The sequence below is a fragment of the Gymnodraco acuticeps genome, unplaced genomic scaffold (assembly GCF_902827175.1).
Source record: "Gymnodraco acuticeps unplaced genomic scaffold, fGymAcu1.1, whole genome shotgun sequence".
Lineage (NCBI taxonomy): Eukaryota > Metazoa > Chordata > Actinopteri > Perciformes > Bathydraconidae > Gymnodraco > Gymnodraco acuticeps.
This window is the reverse complement of record NW_022990153.1, coordinates 138,477-160,213: the sequence shown is the minus strand read 5'-3', so window position 1 is coordinate 160,213 and position 21,737 is coordinate 138,477. Positions and strand designations below refer to the sequence as shown.

Genomic DNA, 21,737 nt, shown 5'->3' with positions numbered 1-21,737 from the left:
TCACCGGAAAGGAATGCAGAGAACTATGTCGAAGTTTCCGAGTCTGTGTGTGTGTGTGAGTGTGTGTGAGAGTGTGTGTGTGAGAGTGTGTGTGTGTGAGTGTGTGTGTGTGTGTGTGTGTGTGTGTGTGTGTGTGTGTGTGTGTGTGTGTGTGTGTGTGTGTGTGTGTGTGTGTGTGTGTGGTGTGTGTGTGTGAGAGAGTGTGTGTAAGCACTTTCAGAGGTTGCACATCATTTTTTGTCTCGGCTGCATGTTGTAAGAGCAGTCTTGGGGAGTAACGGATAAAAAAGTAAAAGTAGAAGTACTCAGATCTTGTACTTGAGTAAAAGTAGAAGTACTCTGATATTGTACTTGAGTAAAAGTAGAAGTACTCAGATCTTGTACTTGAGTAAAAGTAGAAGTACTCGGATCTTGTACTTGAGTAAAAGTAGAAGTAGTCAGATCTTGTACTTGAGTAAAAGTAGAAGTACTCAGATCTTGTACTTGAGTAAAAGTAGAAGTACTCAGATCTTGTACTTGAGTAAAAGTAGAAGTACTCAGATCTTGTACTTGAGTAAAAGTAGAAGTACTCAGATCTTGTACTTGAGTAAAAGTAGAAGTACTCAGATCTTGTACTTGAGTAAAAGTAGAAGTACTCAGATCTTGTTCTTGAGTAAAAGTAGAAGTACTCAGATCTTGTACTTGAGTAAAAGTAGAAGTACTCAGATCTTGTTCTTGAGTAAAAGTAGAAGTACTCAGATCTTGTTCTTGAGTAAAAGTAGAAGTACTCAGATCTTGTTCTTGAGTAAAAGTAGAAGTACTCAGATCTTGTTCTTGAGTAAAAGTAGAAGTACTCAGATCTGGTACTTGAGTAGAAGTAGAAGTACTCAGATCTTGTACTTGAGTAAAGTACCAGAGTGTAGGAATACTCTGTTACAGTAAAAGTCCTGCATTCAAAATGTTCCTCAAGTGAAAGTAGAAAAGTATTCTCATCAAAATATAGTGAAAGTAGCGACAGTAAAAGTAGTCGTTGTGCAGATTGGTCCATTTCAGAATAATATATATGATATGTTTTATAATGATTGATCATGAAAGTGTTCTCAAAGCTGGTGAAGGTGCAGCTAGTTTGAATGACTTTGTATACTGCAGGGTAGCTGGAGGATTTACTCCAGGTGGAACTAAAGTCTGATTCAACACTTGATTAGATTTGATATAATTCATTCACATCTGTGAAGTAACTAAAGGTATAAATACATGTAGTGGAGTAGAAGTACAAGGAGCTCAAAATTGTACTTAAGTACTTAAAAACTACTTAGTTACTTCCCGCATGTTCAAAGTAACCCTCCCAGCTGCGTAATAGCGCTGGGAGGGTAACTCTGGAGAGGGTTACTCCCCCCTGTTAAGTACCAGATTGAGTGCAGATTCGTTCCATTTGGAAAGAGGCTCGCCGACGCGTCTGGGAACCAAGAAGCTCTCCGGATCATTTCTCTCTCCTCAGGCTGAGGGTCTGCAACAGAGAGATTACCACCTTTCACATTTTTCATTTCGTTAAACCAACCCAGAGAAATTCGACAGTCTTCTCCATAGGTCAGTCCTGCCATATCTTTACGTTTCTCTTCCCAGTTGAATTATTTTGGTGCTTTTTAAGACGCATACATTCCGTATTTCTTACAGCTTTAAGGTGGTTTTATTCCTCGACTTAATAGTTTTTAATATTCCAGTTAACATCCAGTTTCATTTGGAGTATTTCGAGGAACGCGTGGACTATTCCTTGAAATCGCGGTGCGTAATTGCGCACGGCGCGAGGATTTGACGCTCGGTTTTTCTGAACTTGTGAAAGACGTTATCTCCGGTAGAGTGGGTTTATTTATCAGCAGCGATATTAGGGACTTGATTGGAGGATTTGCATCAGAATCCAGGCAGGCTGATTTAGGAGGGAGACTTAACACAGGAAGAGAAGAGACAGTCAGATGTGCGCCTTTATTCTAACAGGTTATCCATTAAAACGGCTTTGTTGGTTGTTTGAAGTTATGAAATTGTGGATTTTTGGACATTAACATAAAGTCTATCTTGTAAAAATCCATTTTGTGTCTCTGGGGAACAGCTGTTAGGAGCCCAAGGATCATGGAAATCAGATTGTTTAAATATATTCCTGCGTTTTGTTGTGTGTATTTTTAAGCATCTGATTGCTGGTAGATTTTCACGAGGCAGGTGTTGGAGGTTCCTGGTTCACGTCCAGGTTGCTCCAAGGTGCTCTGGAGCCTCGGGCTGATTTTTTGAAGGTTTAACCGCCTCTCTTCGTTCCTCCTCAGCATCCTTCATGAGCTGCTGAGCCGGAGGAAGAAGATGAAGATGTTTTTGGCGGCGGCTGCCCTCCTGGCACTGCTGCTGTCCTCCTCTCACGCCCAGGACACAGGTAAAGCTGCTCTTCCCCCTCCTCTTCATCATCCTCTCTGTGATCCAACACCTCTCTCTTCATCTCCTCTCACCTCTGCCTTTCCTCTGCAATGTGTAGATGCATATTTAGTCTGAATAAAATAATCACACAGAGAAAGAGAATGTGTGGATTGATTTGTTTGACCTTTTCAGCTTCAGTTTAACCTTTTCATTGATGTTTTTTCCCCCAAGTTCCCATCAGGAATTCACAAGATTTCTACTTGCAGAGAAATAGCTTCAAATATCTGGGTTGAATTTATGGATTGGAGTTAATTTGGTCAAACTAGTAGCGCTTCAGAAGTGTTTTTTAGCCACGAGAGAGTTAACAGATGGTGAGAAAGCTACCGTTATGAGGGAACATTGTTATACTGTTAAAAAAGCTAACCTCTTTTGCCTTTCTCCCCTAAAAGAATAACTCAAGCTTCTAAAATGCCATTTATTCACATTTACCCATCTCAAAAGACTGTAATCTATCTGAAAAACTAACGTAAAGTTAAAAAACGTGTTTGAACCTTTACTGCATCCCATGTGAGGTAGAGCTGAAACTAATGGGTTAAATGGGACATCTTTTCATCCTCACACAGATGTAGTTCCATCTGTTTTACACCAGGGGGGGCCCTTGCTTATAATCAAATATTTAATACTGAAGCAGAAATCTCTCTATAGTTTCCAAAAAAAGGAAAAGCCCAGATGGCACGTGGCCAAGTTTCCTCCCCACGTCCTTTCTCCTGATGGAACGGAAAGACTAAATATGAGTTTCACATGATTTCCCAGAGGTTAGAAGAGGAGAGGATCTGCTCCCTTGTGCCTCTGGAGTTTCTCCTAAGTGCAGTAAAACCCATCAAGGAGTAGAATATTTCTCTCTTCTGCTTCCAGTAGAGTTTCCGACCTCCTGTGACCCCCATTATTGTCTCAACGGGGCCCCTTTCAAAGCAAAGGCATCATAATGGGGTCGTATACATTGTAGCGTGTGGAATACTTAGACTTGTTGAGGCTGGAAAAAATAATTATCTCCCAAAGGGAAGTCCTCTGCTTTAAGGACTGTCACATTTCAGGCGATAAATGACAAAATAAAAGCAGCCTCGGAGGTCGAAAGCTTCAAAGAAAAGCTCCGAATGTAAGAAAGTGTGTGTTCAAGTGTGTCCATGTGTGTGTAAGTGCTGGAGTTTCTTTGGGTAGTTTTTGTCCATGTGGAAACAGAAGCAGCAGCCCCCCCGCGGGCCCTTGAATTGATTCCCCAGGTTGGTGGTTCCTCCATTTCTGACGTCCTGTCCCTTCCCCCTCTTCACGGTCAAGCCTTGACCTCGAGTCTCGGCTTCACAATATTTTACAATGATATTCTTCACTCCAATACTAACAGATGAACTGGTTGGCGGTCTAGGAAAAAACACTCGGTTAAATATTGTGTCGTTTATTTTAGATATTTCAGATTACCGTTAGATTAACTTCCCTTCAGCATGAACACATTAAGAGTTAGACTCGCTGTTGACACATTTTAGTTTCAGTTTAGGCAAACGCTTTCAAGGTAATAGTCTCTAAAAATGGGGGAAATAGTACAAGGCTGGAAAAACTGTGGATTGTCACATTGAGTGTCAATACTGCAATACAACATCTTGTTTTGAGTATTGATACTAGCATCAGTTGGATACATGGCGATAAGATAAGTGTTTTACGGTATCTGTTTCATAGAACTTGGTAGCTATTCAAGTGTAGATAAATAATAAAAAGTAAGAAAATGTCAGAATAGTATGTCTTAAATGATAAGGTTATTAACAGATGAGTAGAAAAAAGCTTGAAAGATATATGGAGTAGTTTATTTACATTACATCCTACCATAAATCAAGATGAATCTTTTCTTGCTTATAACGCTTTCGGTCGTGTAACCCCGGTTCTACCGATGATTTGCGTCTAAAAGCATTCATCTCTGGACGTTAGCTAAACTTACAGCTACTTTTATTTTCTTTGTTAAAAATGGGTGCATTATAGAAAGCTAGAATCTCAGATAGGTGACTTTTTACTCGTGTTAGATTTTAGATTTAGTTTGAAAACCCCAACCTGAAGAAAATCATTTTAAAATATTCTCTAAATAATACCCTGTCGTCCCTCGTGTACATGGAATCTGTTTGTCCGCTGCCCCAAGTTGTTGTTAACAACTTTTCATGTACACGTGATGCATGATATCCTCGTGACCAAAAATCAGAGGTTCTTAAATGATTAAAGTCCAGATCCTTAAGGGAAACAAAACCATTTATCTGGGATCTGGAGCTGAAGCAGTTTAAGAACCTTTGGTGCAGTTTTTTGGGAAAACGTGAAAAAAGATGTACACTCGTCTTTATTGACGTTGTGTATTCTTTTATGAGGTTTGCAATGGAGACGATGAGAGAAACTTTTCCCCATTGTATAATCAATATTTGAGAGTTTCATCAGATGTGTGTTTTTGTCAATTCAACATCTTGAGTTGGATTGAGGTCATGGACGGTCTGCAGGATGTCAGCCGGTCCATGTTGTCGTTAGTTGGCCGGAAGCAAAACTTTTCATTATTTACGAAGAAGCTGGAGAATTAATAACATATATATTGTTGGTATCTATCAGTTAAATTATCCGAATGGAAGCAACGAAAGGCCGTGATAGTTTCATACATTTATGGGATCAAGAAACTTAGATTGTCCAATATTTTAACAAACATTACTTTGATCATTTTTGGATCTCAAAAGTGTTAAGCCAAAATAAAAATCATTGTAAGAAACAAACAATGCCTTTAAGTCAAGATTGCTTTTTGTTTGTAAACTGGATTAATTTTTTTGTCACAATTTTCAACAATAATCCAATCCAAGCAATTTAACTTGAATATTCAGATCTGAAAATAAACCACTTCTTACGAAGCATATTGGAAACCATTTGATTTTAGATTTTAGACACTTGATTATTATCTCTCTTGAAATTGCTTCCGTAGACTTTGTCAGCCAAACTTCACCAGAGTCTGAGTCTTCCCGCCATGTTTGTGTTTCCTGAATGTTCTCAACAGTAGATGGTAATGTTGTGTTGTCTTTTTGCTTGAGTTGTTGATGGCTGCCGGCCACACAAACTCAAACGGAGGTCATTTGTTGTGTGTGTCCAAAATGGCTTCCCTAACATCTGTAGTTTGTCTTTGTGTTGTTTGTGCCAACAGTGAACTTTTCAAACTTCATCCTGGAAGTGTTGACTGTTGGGGAAATCCTTGTATTCTTCACATTACAATACATCCACCTCCTGAAGCTGCTGGATTAACTCTGTTTACCTTTTCTCTTCACAGTGAACCCTCCGTCAGACTTGAGGTTTAGGATTTTGAATGAGAAAACAGTGCAAATGATTTGGAGTAAACCTCAGTCGAGGATACAGGGCTACAGAATACAAGTGACCTCAGACACAGGTGGGTGCTCATTAAACCTGTGAGTTATGTCCTGCCCAGCCCACAACATTACAAGTGCCATAAACTTTCTTAGACATCAGTCTGCCCGGCAAGACTCAACACTCCCCGCAATTATCTGAAGATTTCTGCACACACATGTTTCCCTCCAGGACATCATAATGATTTAAAAAAAGAAGGTAAAACATTATCTCTGCAATGGAAAGTTGTCAGCATTAGTTCAACTCAGGAGCGTAGCTGTCACGTCAGTCAGAGTTAATTAAACAGGGAGATGATCTTTGAAAAACAGCTTACAGTCATATCAGATCTGCCCTTCAGGCAGCATGAGTTTAAATAAGGAGAACATCTAAATACCACAATACAAAAATGCTTCAGACAATTAGTTTAGGCATCTAACCTGCAGCAGTTTTGGAAAGGCATTCTCTTTGACATGACAATGCTCCCATAAAGAAGCAAAGGCTCCTGCTTTCAAAAGCTGTTGGTAAGTTCAAACTTAGGCAAGCTCTAAGGACTTATACAACCCTGTCTCACTGCATTTCGTGTTATGGTCACACAATGAATCTATTGAATCGTGTTCACCAACACGATTTCACAATTGTATTCGTGTCACACAGAGCGATTTTAAAAGCAATGTAAATAATAACAAATTAGAAGGAAAAACAGATTAAAAAATACAGATTTCAGTATTCTGACACAGAACGATTTTAGAAGCAATGTATTTCTATTGGTAGTGTGTTTCGTGCCTGCACCAAATAATAACAAGTTAGAAGGAAAAAATGACAAAAAATGCAGATCTCAGTATTCTGAGAATCTGAGATTTCTCTGCAAAAATACTTCGACATTATACAATTTAAAATAAAAGGGATAGGGTTAGGCTTAGGGTAAGATATTGAGTAAGAACATGTTTTTATGAACCCCACAGCTTCTGGTCTTCCAAGACCTGACCGGACAAAAAGACGTGGTGCAGGCACGAAACATAGGCTACCACCAATAGATACATTGCTTTTAAAATCATTCTGTGACACGAAAACAAATGCGAAAATCGTGTTGGTGAACAAGAATCAATAGATTACATTAATTTCGTGACTATAACACGAAATGCTGTGAGACTGGGTTGCTATAATAACATGTTTATTAAATGGAGCTTTACACGTCAGACAAACTCTGACATGAAAATGATTTGCCACTAAATATATAACTTTCTCCTAGTAACTGTTGGTGTAATTGTTACCTGCTGTTAGCCAACTAAACTAGCTAACTGTCAGAAGGTTAGCTTTAATATTGAATTTAATATACATTTAAATACATTCAATAACTCCTGGGTGAAGCATCAGTTGTATGGCTTGTTAACTAACATATCTAACATCAACTTTCTTTCTGTTATGTAATGTTAGCTAACTTAATTAGCTTACTAACTAACAGAGCTAACGGTTAGGGTTATATTGATATATTATTGATATAGATTATATATATATATATTATATAGATTATATATATATATATATTATATAGATTATATAGATTATATTGATATAGATTATTGATATATTATATAATATTGACATTTAATAAAGGTCAGATTACAGACTTTTGGCAAATTTAACAATTTAAGACATTTAAAAAATTGTAAGTATAAAATGTTAGCTTGGATATTAAATGAATATTCAATTACGGTCCGATGTAGGCCTACCTGTAATTTGAGCTGCTGTTGTTAGCTAACTTAACTATCTAACTGACAAAACTCCTGATTTAAGCTGAAATAATAACATTTAAAACGTCCATGTGTATCCGTTTAGCCTACACACTCTAATCTAACCTATCTAGCTAACTGATAAAACTAAAGCTTACATTTTATCATTCAGTAACTCTCTTTTAGGAGACACATAGTCCATGCTTGTAAAAGTAATATAGTGTATTTCAATAAAAAATAATTTGGGTTAACATTAAGTGAGGGTTTAGGTAGTTATTTGAATTCATTTTGTAGAAAGTTAATGGGTTTTAACACAGTAATAATCCTGTACAATAGGCATTAAACATTTCTTTACTAGAAAAGTAAGCATATCAACTAATAAAACAGGCCTAGGCTTCACTCAATAGAACAATTGGGTATTTAAGAGTTAAAATGACGTGTTTTGATTCAGTCATTGAGTAATGCGGAAAGATTTCATTAAATTGAATCTTTTGTTGTGTGTTTACACAACTCTTTCTTGTCCTCAGGTCAACAGTTTGAATCAGGTTTTATGTAACCCTGACTCTTGGAGAAATTAAGTAATGCAATAGTTTTCCTAATGGATTCCCTCTGACTTTGTGCATTTTTGTAGAAGAACCAATGAGAGAATTTAGTCTGCCTGCATCTGCGTCTAAGACCTCCATCTCAGACCTGAGTCCAGATGTGGATTATACCGTAACGATATCGGCGTACGCTGGATCAGAGGAGAGTCTGCCCATCTCCGGCCAAATTACACGTGAGTCACAGAGTGTGTGACGGTGTGTGTGTGTGTGGTGTGTGTGTGTGGTGTGTGTGTGTGGTGTGTGTGTGTGTGTGTGTGTGTGTGTGTTTAAAGTAGCTCCAGACTTTCAACCAAATGCCTGGAAAATGTGTCAGCAGCTGGTCTGTTTTAGCAGCAAGTCACAATGACCTGGTTCACCAAACTGACTGGTAAAACTCCCAATACACTGAGTGGACAGAATAACATGAACAGTGCTTTTTACAGAAACCCTGAAAGGCAAATGCAAAAAATTTTTTTTTTGTGATGCATTTTCTTAATCTGATCTAGTCTGTGTTTATACATTTAAAACAGTTTTGCAATGATAGTCTTTCTAAGGATTTATTAAGATCCCCTCCACCTTAAAAATCAATCAATCAATCAATCAATCAATCAATCAATCAATCAATCAACAACTTTATTAATCCCGCAAGGGGCAATTGGTTATGAGCAGCAGCTTATGTCATGAACACAGGCAGGAACATACAAGAAGAAAACACACAGATACACCCGGGAGCACAGATGTGAATAATTCCAATTTACACGATAAATAGTTCAAAGCATCACAATAATAAATAAATAAATAAATAATCAAGTTAAAAGCCTTTTCAAGAATTTAAAGGTTTGAGTGCAGAAGGGATGAATGCTTTAGAAAAGCGATTAGTCCTTTGAGCAGGTAGAGCATATCTACATGTGTGGCTGAAAGTGACCAAGCTGCCAAAACACTCAAAATATTCCAGATGTGGTGCATTACCTTTCTGAACCTGTTTAGAGACACATCAAATCCCTATAACTTCATTTAAGCGGCTCAATCCAGTCAAATAAAACATTCAAATGTCATTATACATCATTAATATATGGTATATTTGTTTACCAAGACGTACGGCAAATAGACTGACATAGTTTCAACAACCGCAAGTGAATTCTTGGATGACATTTTAAAGACTAAATATGATTAGTAGCTTGTTAGAAAAATAGATATATTGTCTTCAATGTGGGAAAATTATTTGGCTTCTATCAGGAATTAAACACAATAAAACGGCTGGAAACAGACATGAGGAGCAAGACTCAAAGGCTGTTTGAAACCGTTATAAAATGCAGATGTGATTTGGTGCACGAGTTAGATCACTGATTCCCAACATGTGAGTTCTCAAGATAACCATGATAGGTCACAAGGTGAGTGAAAATGTATGCAACATAATTATATGCTTTACTCTTGTAAAAATGCATTTCTTTCGTTGATTGAATTGGTTCCAACTCATGTCCAAACAAAGGTCTATACCAGGGATGCCCAACCTTTTTTGAACCAAGAGCTACTTTTAAAGTTGCCAGTCTGCCGAGATCTACCAGTCCAAATAGAGAGGGGGGGGGGGGGGGGGGGGGGGGGGGGTTGAATTGTCAACTGGGGGGGAGCCTCGCTGCGGGGAAACGGCGGACCTCTGTCGATGAAACTTCAATGATGCCTTTTTAAAAACATAACAAATGAAGGGCGGTGACGGTCGTTAGCGAATCGAGCCGGCCCTTGACGACCGGCTGTTCTGTGATTCACCAGATGGCCAGTCCGCGGAGGGTGGAAAATACATACCGGAAGTAAACAAAGACGTGCAACGGGACGGTGTTCCCACGGGAAACAAAACTTAAAATATTAAATGAAACAATCTCATCTCTTGCGGACTGTCACTCCTGTTGCCACGGACAACGTCAGCTAACTAGAGCCCACTGCCCACTAGCCACGCCCCGACACATGCGGTCATGCCAATCACAAAGCTTTGATGCGTTCAAGTGCATTATTCTGGCACAGGAAGGTTATGTTATAGGACATAAAACAGAATATTGTTGTTCTATTTTTAGACACATCTCGTGGTCGACTGCGAATCTGGTCTATACTAAAGGGTGATAGAGGCAAATCAGATAGGATGTAAGCAGTTAACAGATCCAAAAGTCCCGTTAAAGTCTCTTTTGACATTACGTAATGATGAAGAGACGTTACTGCTTCAGTTTAAAGAGAGACGTTACCAAACAAAGGTCTCTAATGAAGGGTAATTTGAAGGTATTACAAGAAAAATTGTTTCCCAACCGCTGATAAAGTCGCTCAAAGAGGCACATCTAATCTAATCTAAGCAGTTCAAAGACCCAAAGGTCCTGTTAAAGTCTCTTTTGACATTACGTATTGATGAGTGAATGATCCAGATGTTCTGCTGTGAGTGAGATCTTCATTTATTTCATGGCAGCAGTTCGGAGTGGATGCCTTTTTGGCATCGCAGCACACACTGATGAGCCGAGCAACCTTCTGAGCACGGAGATTCCCTGAAAATCTGTCGCAAACGATGACATCAATTTAGTTTGTTTTGCCATTTGAGAGCTCGTGTTCGTTGGATCTGTGGGGACAACATGTTGCGTAAGAAACCCTCAGAGGAGAGAAAAAGAATCTCTTGAATGGAAAGACATTGAAGAAATGTTGATAGATAGATAAAGGGTTTCTTATTTCTGTAATTACATGATTGTGTTTTTGTGTTTCAGTGGAGTCAACTGGAGGGACTTCCAGAAAACCAGACGCTTCAGATTCAGTCAGTAAGTCCTTTTGTTCCTTTAATTTGACGTGTGGGTTTCACTCACATCGCTAAGATAATGAGTCCCAAACGTTCGACTTTTCCACATATTGTTCTTGAACGTTCTTTCCTCGCTGCTGGTCGGCGTCCATCATCGTGAGCTCAGAATCTAAAGGAGTTCTCTTTCAACACAACCCCCATTGTATAGCGAGAATCAAATGTAGCCCCCCATAAATCTCTAAAGTATTCGGTAATGGTGTTGGTCCTCTGCTGGGAGAAGTGGAAACCATTACAGAGGCTGATTTACAAGAGAACTGCTACTGCACATGATGACAAGCTTTTGCTGGTTTTTCACTAGGGGAAAGAAACTCCCAGAAAGAAGAGAGAGAGAGTCCTGTACCTAAAGCGGTACATTTAGATTCAACTTCAGAAGAACAATGTGCTTTACAAAAACACTCAAACACTCATCTTGAGCAATGAAGAGCTTTTATATAACAACTCCTACTGTACGTCAATTTTAAGGAGCTAAGTTGAATCAAAGTCTGTATCAAATGCTGTCAAAGCGATCAAACGCCTAACGAAATGTAACTCTAAGCCTTCGATTGAAACCGATGAGATATATGAACATTCACCCCCTGTATCATTGGCATTTAAGGGGAAATGTGATATAGTGATCCAAACCGTTTGTTGTAATAATTCTGTGATTAGTTTCAGCATTTTAATATTGAGCCCTATGGGGATTGATTAGCCTTTGGAGAAAGCCTCAAGTGGCCATTTGAGGAACTGCAGTTGTTGGCACTTCCACATTTCCTTCCCTTTTAACCCTGGAGGTTTTTCCGCTTGGCTTTAACACTACTTTTTATATGACCATAGACGTCAATTATGCAAATCCCTTAGGAGTTGTGATAACATTGTTAGTGTGAAGATCAGGTTAAGAACTACAGGTGTAAAGGAAAGTTGTCATCATATTACAAACAAGTAGGGTTAACCCTATTGATCCCAATTTGGGAAATGTGTGCGTTGCAGCAGCATAAAAAGACAATGCAGTTAGAGCAATTAAAAGAGTAGAAATAAACAATCCAAAATATAAACATCTCAAATAGAAATCAAATAGCATTAAAAGAGTAGAAAATATACATTTTGTAATACAGATTTACAGTAACAAAAGTAAAGTAAACAAAAGTAAATTTGACCAAAATTGCAACATGACAGTCTTTTTTGGGGCATTAGGAGGTCAAGGGTTCTGTATTTTCTGACACATGTATTTGAGATTGAACATTAACACCGTAAAAACTCGAAATCTAGCCAAGTATATTTGCCTAATATCAGAATATGTCTTAACACTTGATATTAGACATTATAACTTAAGAAGTAACAACGCAGGGAGATATAGGGTCTTGTTTTTAGACAATGCATCTTAAGTATCTGTTTAAGACTTTTGAAAGCATCTTATTTTTAGTTGGATCTCAGATTAAAGAAGGTCTTCAAGCTGCTGTGGTATTTGTAATGATGGATCATCTAGTTTCAAGAAATTAATCTTACTTGATTTTGGAAAACATTTTTAAAGAACAATTACCAACTAATTTCAGAAATTAGAGCAATTTTGAACATTTCTGACTTATTGCCATTCATAAATAAAGTTCAAAAATAAATTCACCAACTAATTACAACATCTCAAGTATCTAAATATCCCATATTATTCAAATAAATCTTATCAAGCAAATGTTTACTTGTTCTATTGGCAGATTTTCAACTTATACCAAGCAAAAACACCTTGATTTTATTTTTGTTTTACTTGATTTTGAGCAGCATTTTTTCCAGTGAAATAGCTAAAGTAATCAAAAACCAGAACAACAGCGATGAAATTGACACCTCTCTGCATCATTGCAAACTTTAAACATTCATCCTTAAGTGGCTTGAAATATAACTTGTGAAATGTCCTTTAATTTAACCTTATTCCTTCTTCTCTTGATATTTATTACCCTCTCCCCCATCACTTTATTTCCCAGAATGCTCTGTGAGTGCCATCGCTGACGTGGTTTTCTTGGTGGACGGATCCTGGAGCGTCGGCCGGCCGAACTTCAAATTCATCCAAAAGTTTATCTCGGTGGCGGCCGGAGCGTTTCAGATCGGAGCGGAGCGGACGCGGGTCGGCGTGGTCCAGTTCAGCTCCGGATCCAGAACTGAGTTCAACCTGAAGACACATCTGACCCGACCCACGCTGCTGAGGGCCATCGCAGCGCTGGAGTACAAGGGAGGGAACACCAGGACAGGTACAGGATCTCTTCAAATCAACAGAGAGGGCAAAAGTACACACATCCTTTAATCAAGTAGAAGTACAGATACTCATGTTTAAAAATACTCTGGTGAAAGTAGAAGTACTGACTAAACTTCTTTACTCAAGTGAAAGTAAAGAGGCTTTGAAATGTACTTCAGTAAAAAGTACCCATAGCTAGCAGCTGTTTTAAAGAGTACCTGACCTCCCTTTATATTAATAGAACAATGATGTCATTGTTAGCTAATGAATGTTTCCATGCTGAACAACGGCAACATGACAACGTTTCCATTGGTCCCTCTTCTTTAGAGAAGACCAGGAAATGATGGATACACGGATCGTGTTCAAATCAATAGGCACGCAATGACTCTAAAGAATAATGATCACGCACCAAACACACATTCAGACTAAAGGAACCAGCTGTTTGGAAAATGAGAGAAGTAGAAAGTACAGGTATTTGAGTTCAACATGTAAGAAGTAGAAAGTACAGGTATTTGAGTTCAACATGTGAGAAGTAGAAAGTACAGGTATTTGAGTTCAACATGTAAGAAGTAGAAAGTACAGGTATTTGAGTTCAACATGTAAGAAGTAGAAAGTACAGGTATTTGAGTTCAACATGTAAGAAGTAGAAAGTACGGGTATTTGGGTTCAACATGTGAGAAGTAGAAAGTACAGGTATTTGAGTTCAACATGTAAGAAGTAGAAAGTACAGGTATTTGAGTTCAACATGTGAGAAGTAGAAAGTACAGGTATTTGAGTTCAACATGTAAGAAGTAGAAAGTACAGTTATTTGTGTTCAACATGTGAGAAGTAGAAAGTACAGGTATTTGTGTTCAACATGTAAGAAGTAGAAAGTACAGGTATTTGGGTTCAACATGTAAGAAGTAGAAAGTACAGGTATTTGTGTTCAACATGTGAGAAGTAGAAAGTACAGGTATTTGAGTTCAACATGTAAGAAGTAGAAAGTACAGGTATTTGTGTTCAACATGTAAGAAGTAGAAAGTACAGGTATTTGGGTTCAACATGTAAGAAGTAGAAAGTACAGGTATTTGTGTTCAACATGTGAGAAGTAGAAAGTACAGGTATTTGTGTTCAACATGTGAGAAGTAGAAAGTACAGGTATTTGAGTTCAACATGTGAGAAGTAGAAAGTACAGGTATTTGGGTTCAACATGTAAGAAGTAGAAAGTACAGGTATTTGTGTTCAACATGTGAGAAGTAGAAAGTACAGGTATTTGTGTTCAACATGTGAGAAGTAGAAAGTACAGGTATTTGAGTTCAACATGTAAGAAGTAGAAAGTACAGGTATTTGGGTTCAACATGTAAGAAGTAGAAAGTACAGGTATTTGGGTTCAACATGTGAGAAGTAGAAAGTACAGGTATTTGGGTTCAACATGTGAGAAGTAGAAAGTACAGGTATTTGGGTTCAACATGTGAGAAGTAGAAAGTACAGGTATTTGGGTTCAACATGTGAGAAGTAGAAAGTTCAGGTATTTGGGTTCAACATTTAAGAAGTAGAAAGTACAAGTATTTGTGTTCAACATGTAAGAAGTCAAAGTAAAAAGTCGTCAGAAAAATAAGTAGTGGAGTAAAGTACTGAGACCAGAAACATGTACTTAAGTACAGTAACAAAGTATTTGTACTCCACTACTTCCCACCTCTGCAGACCATTGTTTTCTGTGCATCATTTAAAACCCAACCCCTTCCTGTGTTCCTGCTCCAGGCGATGCCCTCGACTACCTCCTGAAGAACTCTTTCTCTGAGGCGTCTGGTGCCAGGAAGGCTTTCCCCAAAGTGTTGGTGATCATAACGGACGGCAAATCTGAGGATCCCGTGGAGAACTACGCCCGGCAGCTGAGGAGCAGAGGGGTAGAGATCTTTGTCCTCGGTACGTAGCCAGAAACACGTTTATTACATTCCACATCTTACATTTCCCACTCGTTATTTAATGCTTTTAACCCCGTAACAAAAGCAGCTCAGGGTGACGTAACAATAGGAGAAATTCCTACATCATTAAACGCTACGAGCGAGTGATAGCAGGTTTTATGTGTGTTTACACTCGAGCTCAGACTTTCCACTAACTGAGGGACGGAGGAACAGAAGTGGGCTGAGGGATGGTGGTTAAAGAACAATACGAGATTATCTTCTACGGTCTGTGGGAACTGATCACTGATAGATCAATGATTCAAACACTCAGAATTTGCAGGAGAAGCTAGAAACATACATCAGTAACACTGTAGATGACCCCTAATATAAATATAACATGGATCCAATCAGCATGGACATCATGTTTAGGAAGATTTCTCAAATCCCAAAAACAGTTATAGCATTATTTTGACTTCATTCACCGTCATTTGAGTTGTGATATTTCTGCAGACAATTCTTTCTTTACTTAGAGGTCACTTTGTCAGAGAACCTGATATAATGTTTGGATATATTTTTAAAAACATTATATATCAGACTTTTTCTTGGCAACAACTTGATACTGTCAGATATATATGATGAAGAAAGGAGAGGAATGAAAAGGTAGAAAGGACAATATCAGCATTATTTGTTAATAGCAGTAGAGCAGATCTCTAAGTGCATCTTCATCTGTCAAAAAACATACAACATAAAGAATATCTCCTTCTGCAAAGTTACAAAATCTCCAAAAATGGAATTAATCAAGTTTGAAATCACACTTAATTACAGTATTTGGGCTAAAATACCTTGTTACTTTCCAATTTAGTCATTTACAAAGTCCTCATCGAGTCCTCATGGTTTCATATTTACTTATATGAGGAAGAAAGGAGGAAACACGGAACGAGAAAGAAAGGAGGAGAGGAATGAAAAGGTAGAAAAGCGCAATATCAGCATTATTTGGTAGAGCAGATCTCTAAGTATAACCCGTCGAAAAATATGCAAAACAAAGATTATCTCCTTCTGCAAAGTTAGAAACTCTCCAAATATGAAAATAATCGAGTATAAAATCACACTTAAGTACAGTGTTTAAGTTAAAACACCTTTCCAATTTAGTCGTCCAAGAAGTTCTCATCAAGTGTAAAAGTCTACGAGGATATAGGATTTAAAAAAGCCAAAATGGTTTCATATTTACTGCCCATCATATGTGAGGAAGGAAACAGGGAACGAGAGAGAAAGAAGGAGCGGAATGAAAAGGTAGAAAGCGCAATATCAGCATTATTTGGTAGATCAGATCTCTAAGTGCATCTTCATGTAACCCGTCGAAAAATATGCAAAACAAAGATTATCTCCTGCAAAGTTAGAAACTCTCCAAAAATGGTAAAAATACTTTGTTACTTTCAAATGTAGTCGTTTAAAAAGTCCTCATCGAGTGTATAAACTACATTCAGTAAAGGCTCATAGCTTTGCTAAATGTCCACGAGGATATAGGATTGTAAAAAGCCCAAATGGTTTCATATTCACTTCCCATGCCGTCACACTTTCCAGCGAGAGTGGAATAAAACAGCGGAGGCTTTCGATTGGTTGTGACTCCAGCTGGAGAACTTTTAATGTGTTTCACTGCACGTTTTTATAGATTTACCCAGTATTTACAGACCTGGAGAGAATCCACTCTTATTGACGCAATAATCCTCTCATGATGCCAGTGACTTTATAACTGTATGCTTTGAATTTGAACTAGTGTTGCCTTTAAGATAGGCAATGTCAAAACAAAAAGATCAGAATCAGAAACAGGATATAACGAGGAATTTGACTTGGTGCTGTGGTTTAACCCTAACCCTAACCCTAACCTAACCCTAACCCTAACCCTAACCCTAACCCTAACCTAACCCTAACCTAACCCATTCAAATAAAACAATGAAATTGTCGGAGGAAAATCTCGGACTAGGCTAGCAATAATGCAATTCTAATGGGTTCTGAAGAAATCGCTGGAGGCAGTTTGGTGCAATATAACTTTTATTACGTCAAAAGACATAAATCTAAACCCGGGATCGTACTGTTGAACAAACGTTGTACTCGCACCTTTAGAGCCTTCTCGTCCCTTATTGGTTGACCTTGGTGAAGGACGACAAACCACCTCCCAGTTTCTTTGTCAGCAATATTTTCTGCAGACGTTTGCGTTTACCTACACTTCCCGTCACATTGACCGCTTCTTGAGCTTCACCAAAGTTCACTATCAAGTGAGGGGAGTTTTACCACTGGTCTCTTTCCCAGTTGTAACCTCGCATCTCATTAGCTTCAGGCACTGTGAATAATAATTAACCTTAACCTAAAAGTGGCCTTTTCCTTCAACCTGACACACACATACATTACATGTTACTTATTAAATGCTTTTATCCAAAGCGACTTAGATACTCAATACTGTGGGCGATCCCCACAGGAGCACTTTGGGGTGAAGTGTCTCAGGAACACAACGACATGCTGACTGCAGTGGGGTTTGAACCTGTGCCCCCCTGATCCCAACACCAAGGCTCTATCCACTGCGCCACTCGCCTCCCTACACACACACACACACACACACACACACACACACACACACACACACACACACACACACACACGCGCACACACACACACACACACACACACACACACACACACACACACACACACACACACACATACCAGTATGCATCACTTCAGGGGACATTACATTGACTTACATGCATTTCCTGGAGACTTATCCAAACCTTAACCATAACCAACACATGCCTAACCCTAACCCTTAACCTAACCCTAATCCTAAACCTAACCAAGTCTTCACCCTCAAATTACTGATTCCCCTCAAGGGGACCTCCAATTTGTCCCCATAAGGGAGGCGAGTTCCCACACGTGACTGTGTAAACAGATTTAGGTCCCCACAAGTATAGTAATGCTAGGCCACACACATGCACACACACTCACACACACACACACACACACACACACACACACACACACACACACACACACACACACACACACACACACACACACACACACACACACACACACACACACACACACACACACACACACACACACACACACACACACACACACACACAGTGTACACACCCTAACATTACACTATTATTATATTGTATTATACGAAGCATTATAGCACTATACTCTGAACACTCATCATTCCCCATTATGTTCTAATAATGAGCATTTCTTCAATAAAAGTTCTACTACAACATTATATTAAAAACGCAGATAGAAAACCATTTGAAGAAACTTAAAAAAAATATATAAAAAAATATAGCAGTATTTTTTTTCGTCATGAATGTTGGACAAACTGAAAATAAAGTTAAAATATATATATTGCAGTATTTACATTGAAATAGAATTGGAGTAATAATTATAATGATAAATAATACTTGGAATGTCCCTCATTTGAGCAGACTGTGATCTGAGTGGTTGCAATGGAACCATTTCCCTGTTCTTCAGACACTAACATCTCTCTTTGTTCAGGCATCCAGCAGGCAAACGAGGAACAGATGAAGCTCATGGCCTCCGAGCCTCACACAAGTCACATCTTTAGCGTCGCTGACTTTAACTTAATCAAGAGTGTGCAGAACAAACTCGTCTCTCAGGTGTGCGCTGGCGTCGACGATCAACTCAACTCACTCGTCAGCGGAGAAGAAGGTGAGATGTGGTGAAGAAATGTGAAATAAGTGGAGTAAATAATGCGTTACAAGTTTCTGCCTTCTGTTGTCCTTTTTTGGCACATTATCTGAAAAAGTAGATTTCTTGTCACTAGTTAGATGAAGAGATTGATACCTATCTAATGTGTGTACGCTAAGGTAAAACCGGGGACATTTTGAGTTTTGCGGTCAATATCTCATTAACATATCCAATTTTCTTCACTGTTAAAGAAAAAAGGGGGACAATTCTGGTTCAATGTAATTTGAACATTTGAACTGTTGGATACAAACAGAAGGACGATAGCTCATATATGAGACTTCAGGTCTTTTATTTTGAAACTGTACATCAGATTGTCCAGATTCTCTCTGAGTGATTAGATGGGGTCTCCTGCTATCACCCTGAAGTGAAATAAGTCTTTGATACTGGATTGTTTTTGTTTTATTCTTATCTAAAAACAGAGGGATGAGAGCCCATATATGAGATTTCAAAAGTATTTTATTTTGAAATTCTACATCAGATTGTCCTGATTCTCTCTGAGTGATTAGATGGGGTCTCCTGCTATCACCCTGGAGTGAAATAAGTATTTGATTCACTTCGAGTGACTCTTTGATTATGGATGGTTTCCATTAAATAATAATCTAAATATAGATGGACAATAGATCTAATTTGAGATTTTAAACAGCATACATTTTAAATTGTGCTTCAGAAAGTAATGTTATTTTAGGAGTGTTGTGAGATGGTGTCAACATCAATTGAAATTAGTCACCCAGTGGAAATGTCAGATATGTCTTCATAACTGTATACTTACATTTTACATTCACTCAGTTATAATGTGGTAGTTATACGTAGTTTGTTTTAAATTAGTATTGATCACATTATATAATACATATTTCTTAATTCAAGCTCCAGTATATATGAATATGTTTGGTGTGTTTTTTAGGTATATGTGTTATTGACCGAGTAAACACTTTTATTTTGAAGGCAGTTTTTACAGGCCTCTACCGTAATGCATAGGATATTCGCGCACCGCAATACAACGTGCGGGCTGGCTTGACTGTTTTTTCCGAAGTGGGGGCTGGCTTGACCGCAGTCTGTTTACCCAGTGTTTCCTGACATGAAACATTTTGTTTCACCTTGCTATGTGTTTTTAACGTATATTAAAAAACGGGGACATTTCCGGGGACAGTTTCAACCGGGGACAGGCCAATACAAATGGGGACTGTCCCCGGAAAACGGGGACGTCTGGTCACCCTAATCTAATGTGTGTACGCTACAATTACACTAGAGCTAGCAGGTACTAGCATAGCTTAGCATAAAGACTGAACATGGGGAAACAGTAAGTCTACATCAGTCCAAACGTAACACAACCCCTCTACCAGCACCTCTAACTTATTCTTATTCTTGTTTTATGTAGTTATTTCAACCCATACATCTTTGGACAGAGCCAGGCGAACTGTTTCCACCTGTTTCCAGTCTTTATGCTAAGCTAAGCTAACCATTTGCTGGCCCCCATTTCATATTTAGAAGACATAACAGTAGTATGAAGCTCCTCGTGTAACTCTTGCCATATTTTTTAGATATATAACTACTCCTTATTGATATGTCATCATTATTCCTTTTTATATCTGATTTTCATAGCTTTTTAACAATGTTTTCGTCAATTATGAAGCAGAATAAAAAGCCCTTAAGTTTCTCCTGCTATACGCCAACACAATGGAGACAAATATGGTTAAATGTATCGCATAATGAGAGTTAATCATTCTATAATTGCTATTTTTGGCAGTTGTTGAGCCACCCTCCAAGTCCTGGAGGTATCAAGCTCCTCATGTAACTCTTGCCATATTTTTGAGATATATAACTACTCCTTATTGATATAGATATAATAATAACTTTGATAATTGATATGTCATAATAATAAATGTTATAGCTTATTTTCCTAGTTTTCTTTAAGCAAACAACAATGTTTTTGCCAAATGATCAAGCCTTTAAGATTCTCCTGCTATACGCCAACACAATGGAGACGAATGTGCTTAAATCTATCGCATAATGAGAGTTAATCATTCTATAATTCCTATTTATTGGCAGTTGTTGAGCCAGCGTCCAACCTCCAAATCCTGGAAGTCGCCTCAAAGTCGTTGCGGTTGATGTGGGACGCCTCCATCGGAGAGGTTTCGGGATACAAGGTTCAGATGATCCCGATGATGGCTGGAAGCAAACGGCAGGAGCTCCACGTTGGTCCGACGCAGACCCAGGTGGTGGTCAGTGATCTTTCTCCCAGACACAGAGTACCAGATCAGTCTGTTCGCTTTGAACGGCCTGATGCCCAGCGAGCCTCTGACCCTCATGCAGAAAACACAACTCGTTAAAGTGTCACTGGGTGAGTACGAAATAGTGGAGGTAAATCTCCAAACTGGCCTTTTTGTTGCATTTTCTGACACAATGGAAGTTTGTCAGACACTAAGAGGGTTTCTGCAAAGTCTTCACAGTTCAAGAAAATAAGTTATCATTTTATTTTAAAGGAATACGGCATGGTTAACTCGATTGCATGCTTATACTCGGTATGCTTGCATTGTTTAATCTGTGAAACAAGCTTGTTTTGCATGAACACACATATTTGTATGTGTTCTCATTGAATCTAGTCAATGACAACCTTTAACAATATTCTAGGTATCATTGAGCCTAGCAGTTGCTTCTCTAAAACACCCCGAGGAAAGGTCTTATAACACAAGCTTTAGACAGATGTTAATGTGTTCTCACTGAATCTAGTCAATAACAACCTTGTCTTTGTCATTATTTTTGATCCGTTGCTTCTCTAAAACACCCCAAGGGAAGGTCTTATAATACAAGTTTTAGACATAATTTAATGGGTTCTCACTGAAGCTAGTCAATGAAAACCTTTAACAATATTCTATGTATCATTGAGCATCTCTTTTGACTTTTTGAGCAGTTGCTTTTCTAAAACACCCTGAGGAAAGGTCTTATAACACAAGCTTTAGACAGATTTGAATGTGTTCTCTT

The 21,737-nt window shown here is 38.4% G+C and overlaps 1 protein-coding gene across 1 annotated transcript in view; it reads left to right on the top strand.

Annotated features, from left to right (window-relative positions):
• Positions 1-1,426: 1,426 nt before the first annotated feature.
• Positions 1,427-21,737, top strand: part of LOC117546947 (collagen alpha-1(XII) chain-like) — a gene marked incomplete at its 3' end in the record, with an annotated part of 155,703 nt that continues 135,392 nt past the window's right edge. Inside the window, 10 exon segments of the mRNA XM_034217385.1 lie at positions 1,427-1,566; positions 2,292-2,395; positions 5,708-5,824; positions 8,143-8,286; positions 10,828-10,878; positions 12,866-13,129; positions 14,854-15,018; positions 18,546-18,719; positions 20,805-20,992; positions 20,994-21,096. Coding sequence (XP_034073276.1) covers positions 2,326-2,395; positions 5,708-5,824; positions 8,143-8,286; positions 10,828-10,878; positions 12,866-13,129; positions 14,854-15,018; positions 18,546-18,719; positions 20,805-20,992; positions 20,994-21,096 — 1,276 coding nt within the window.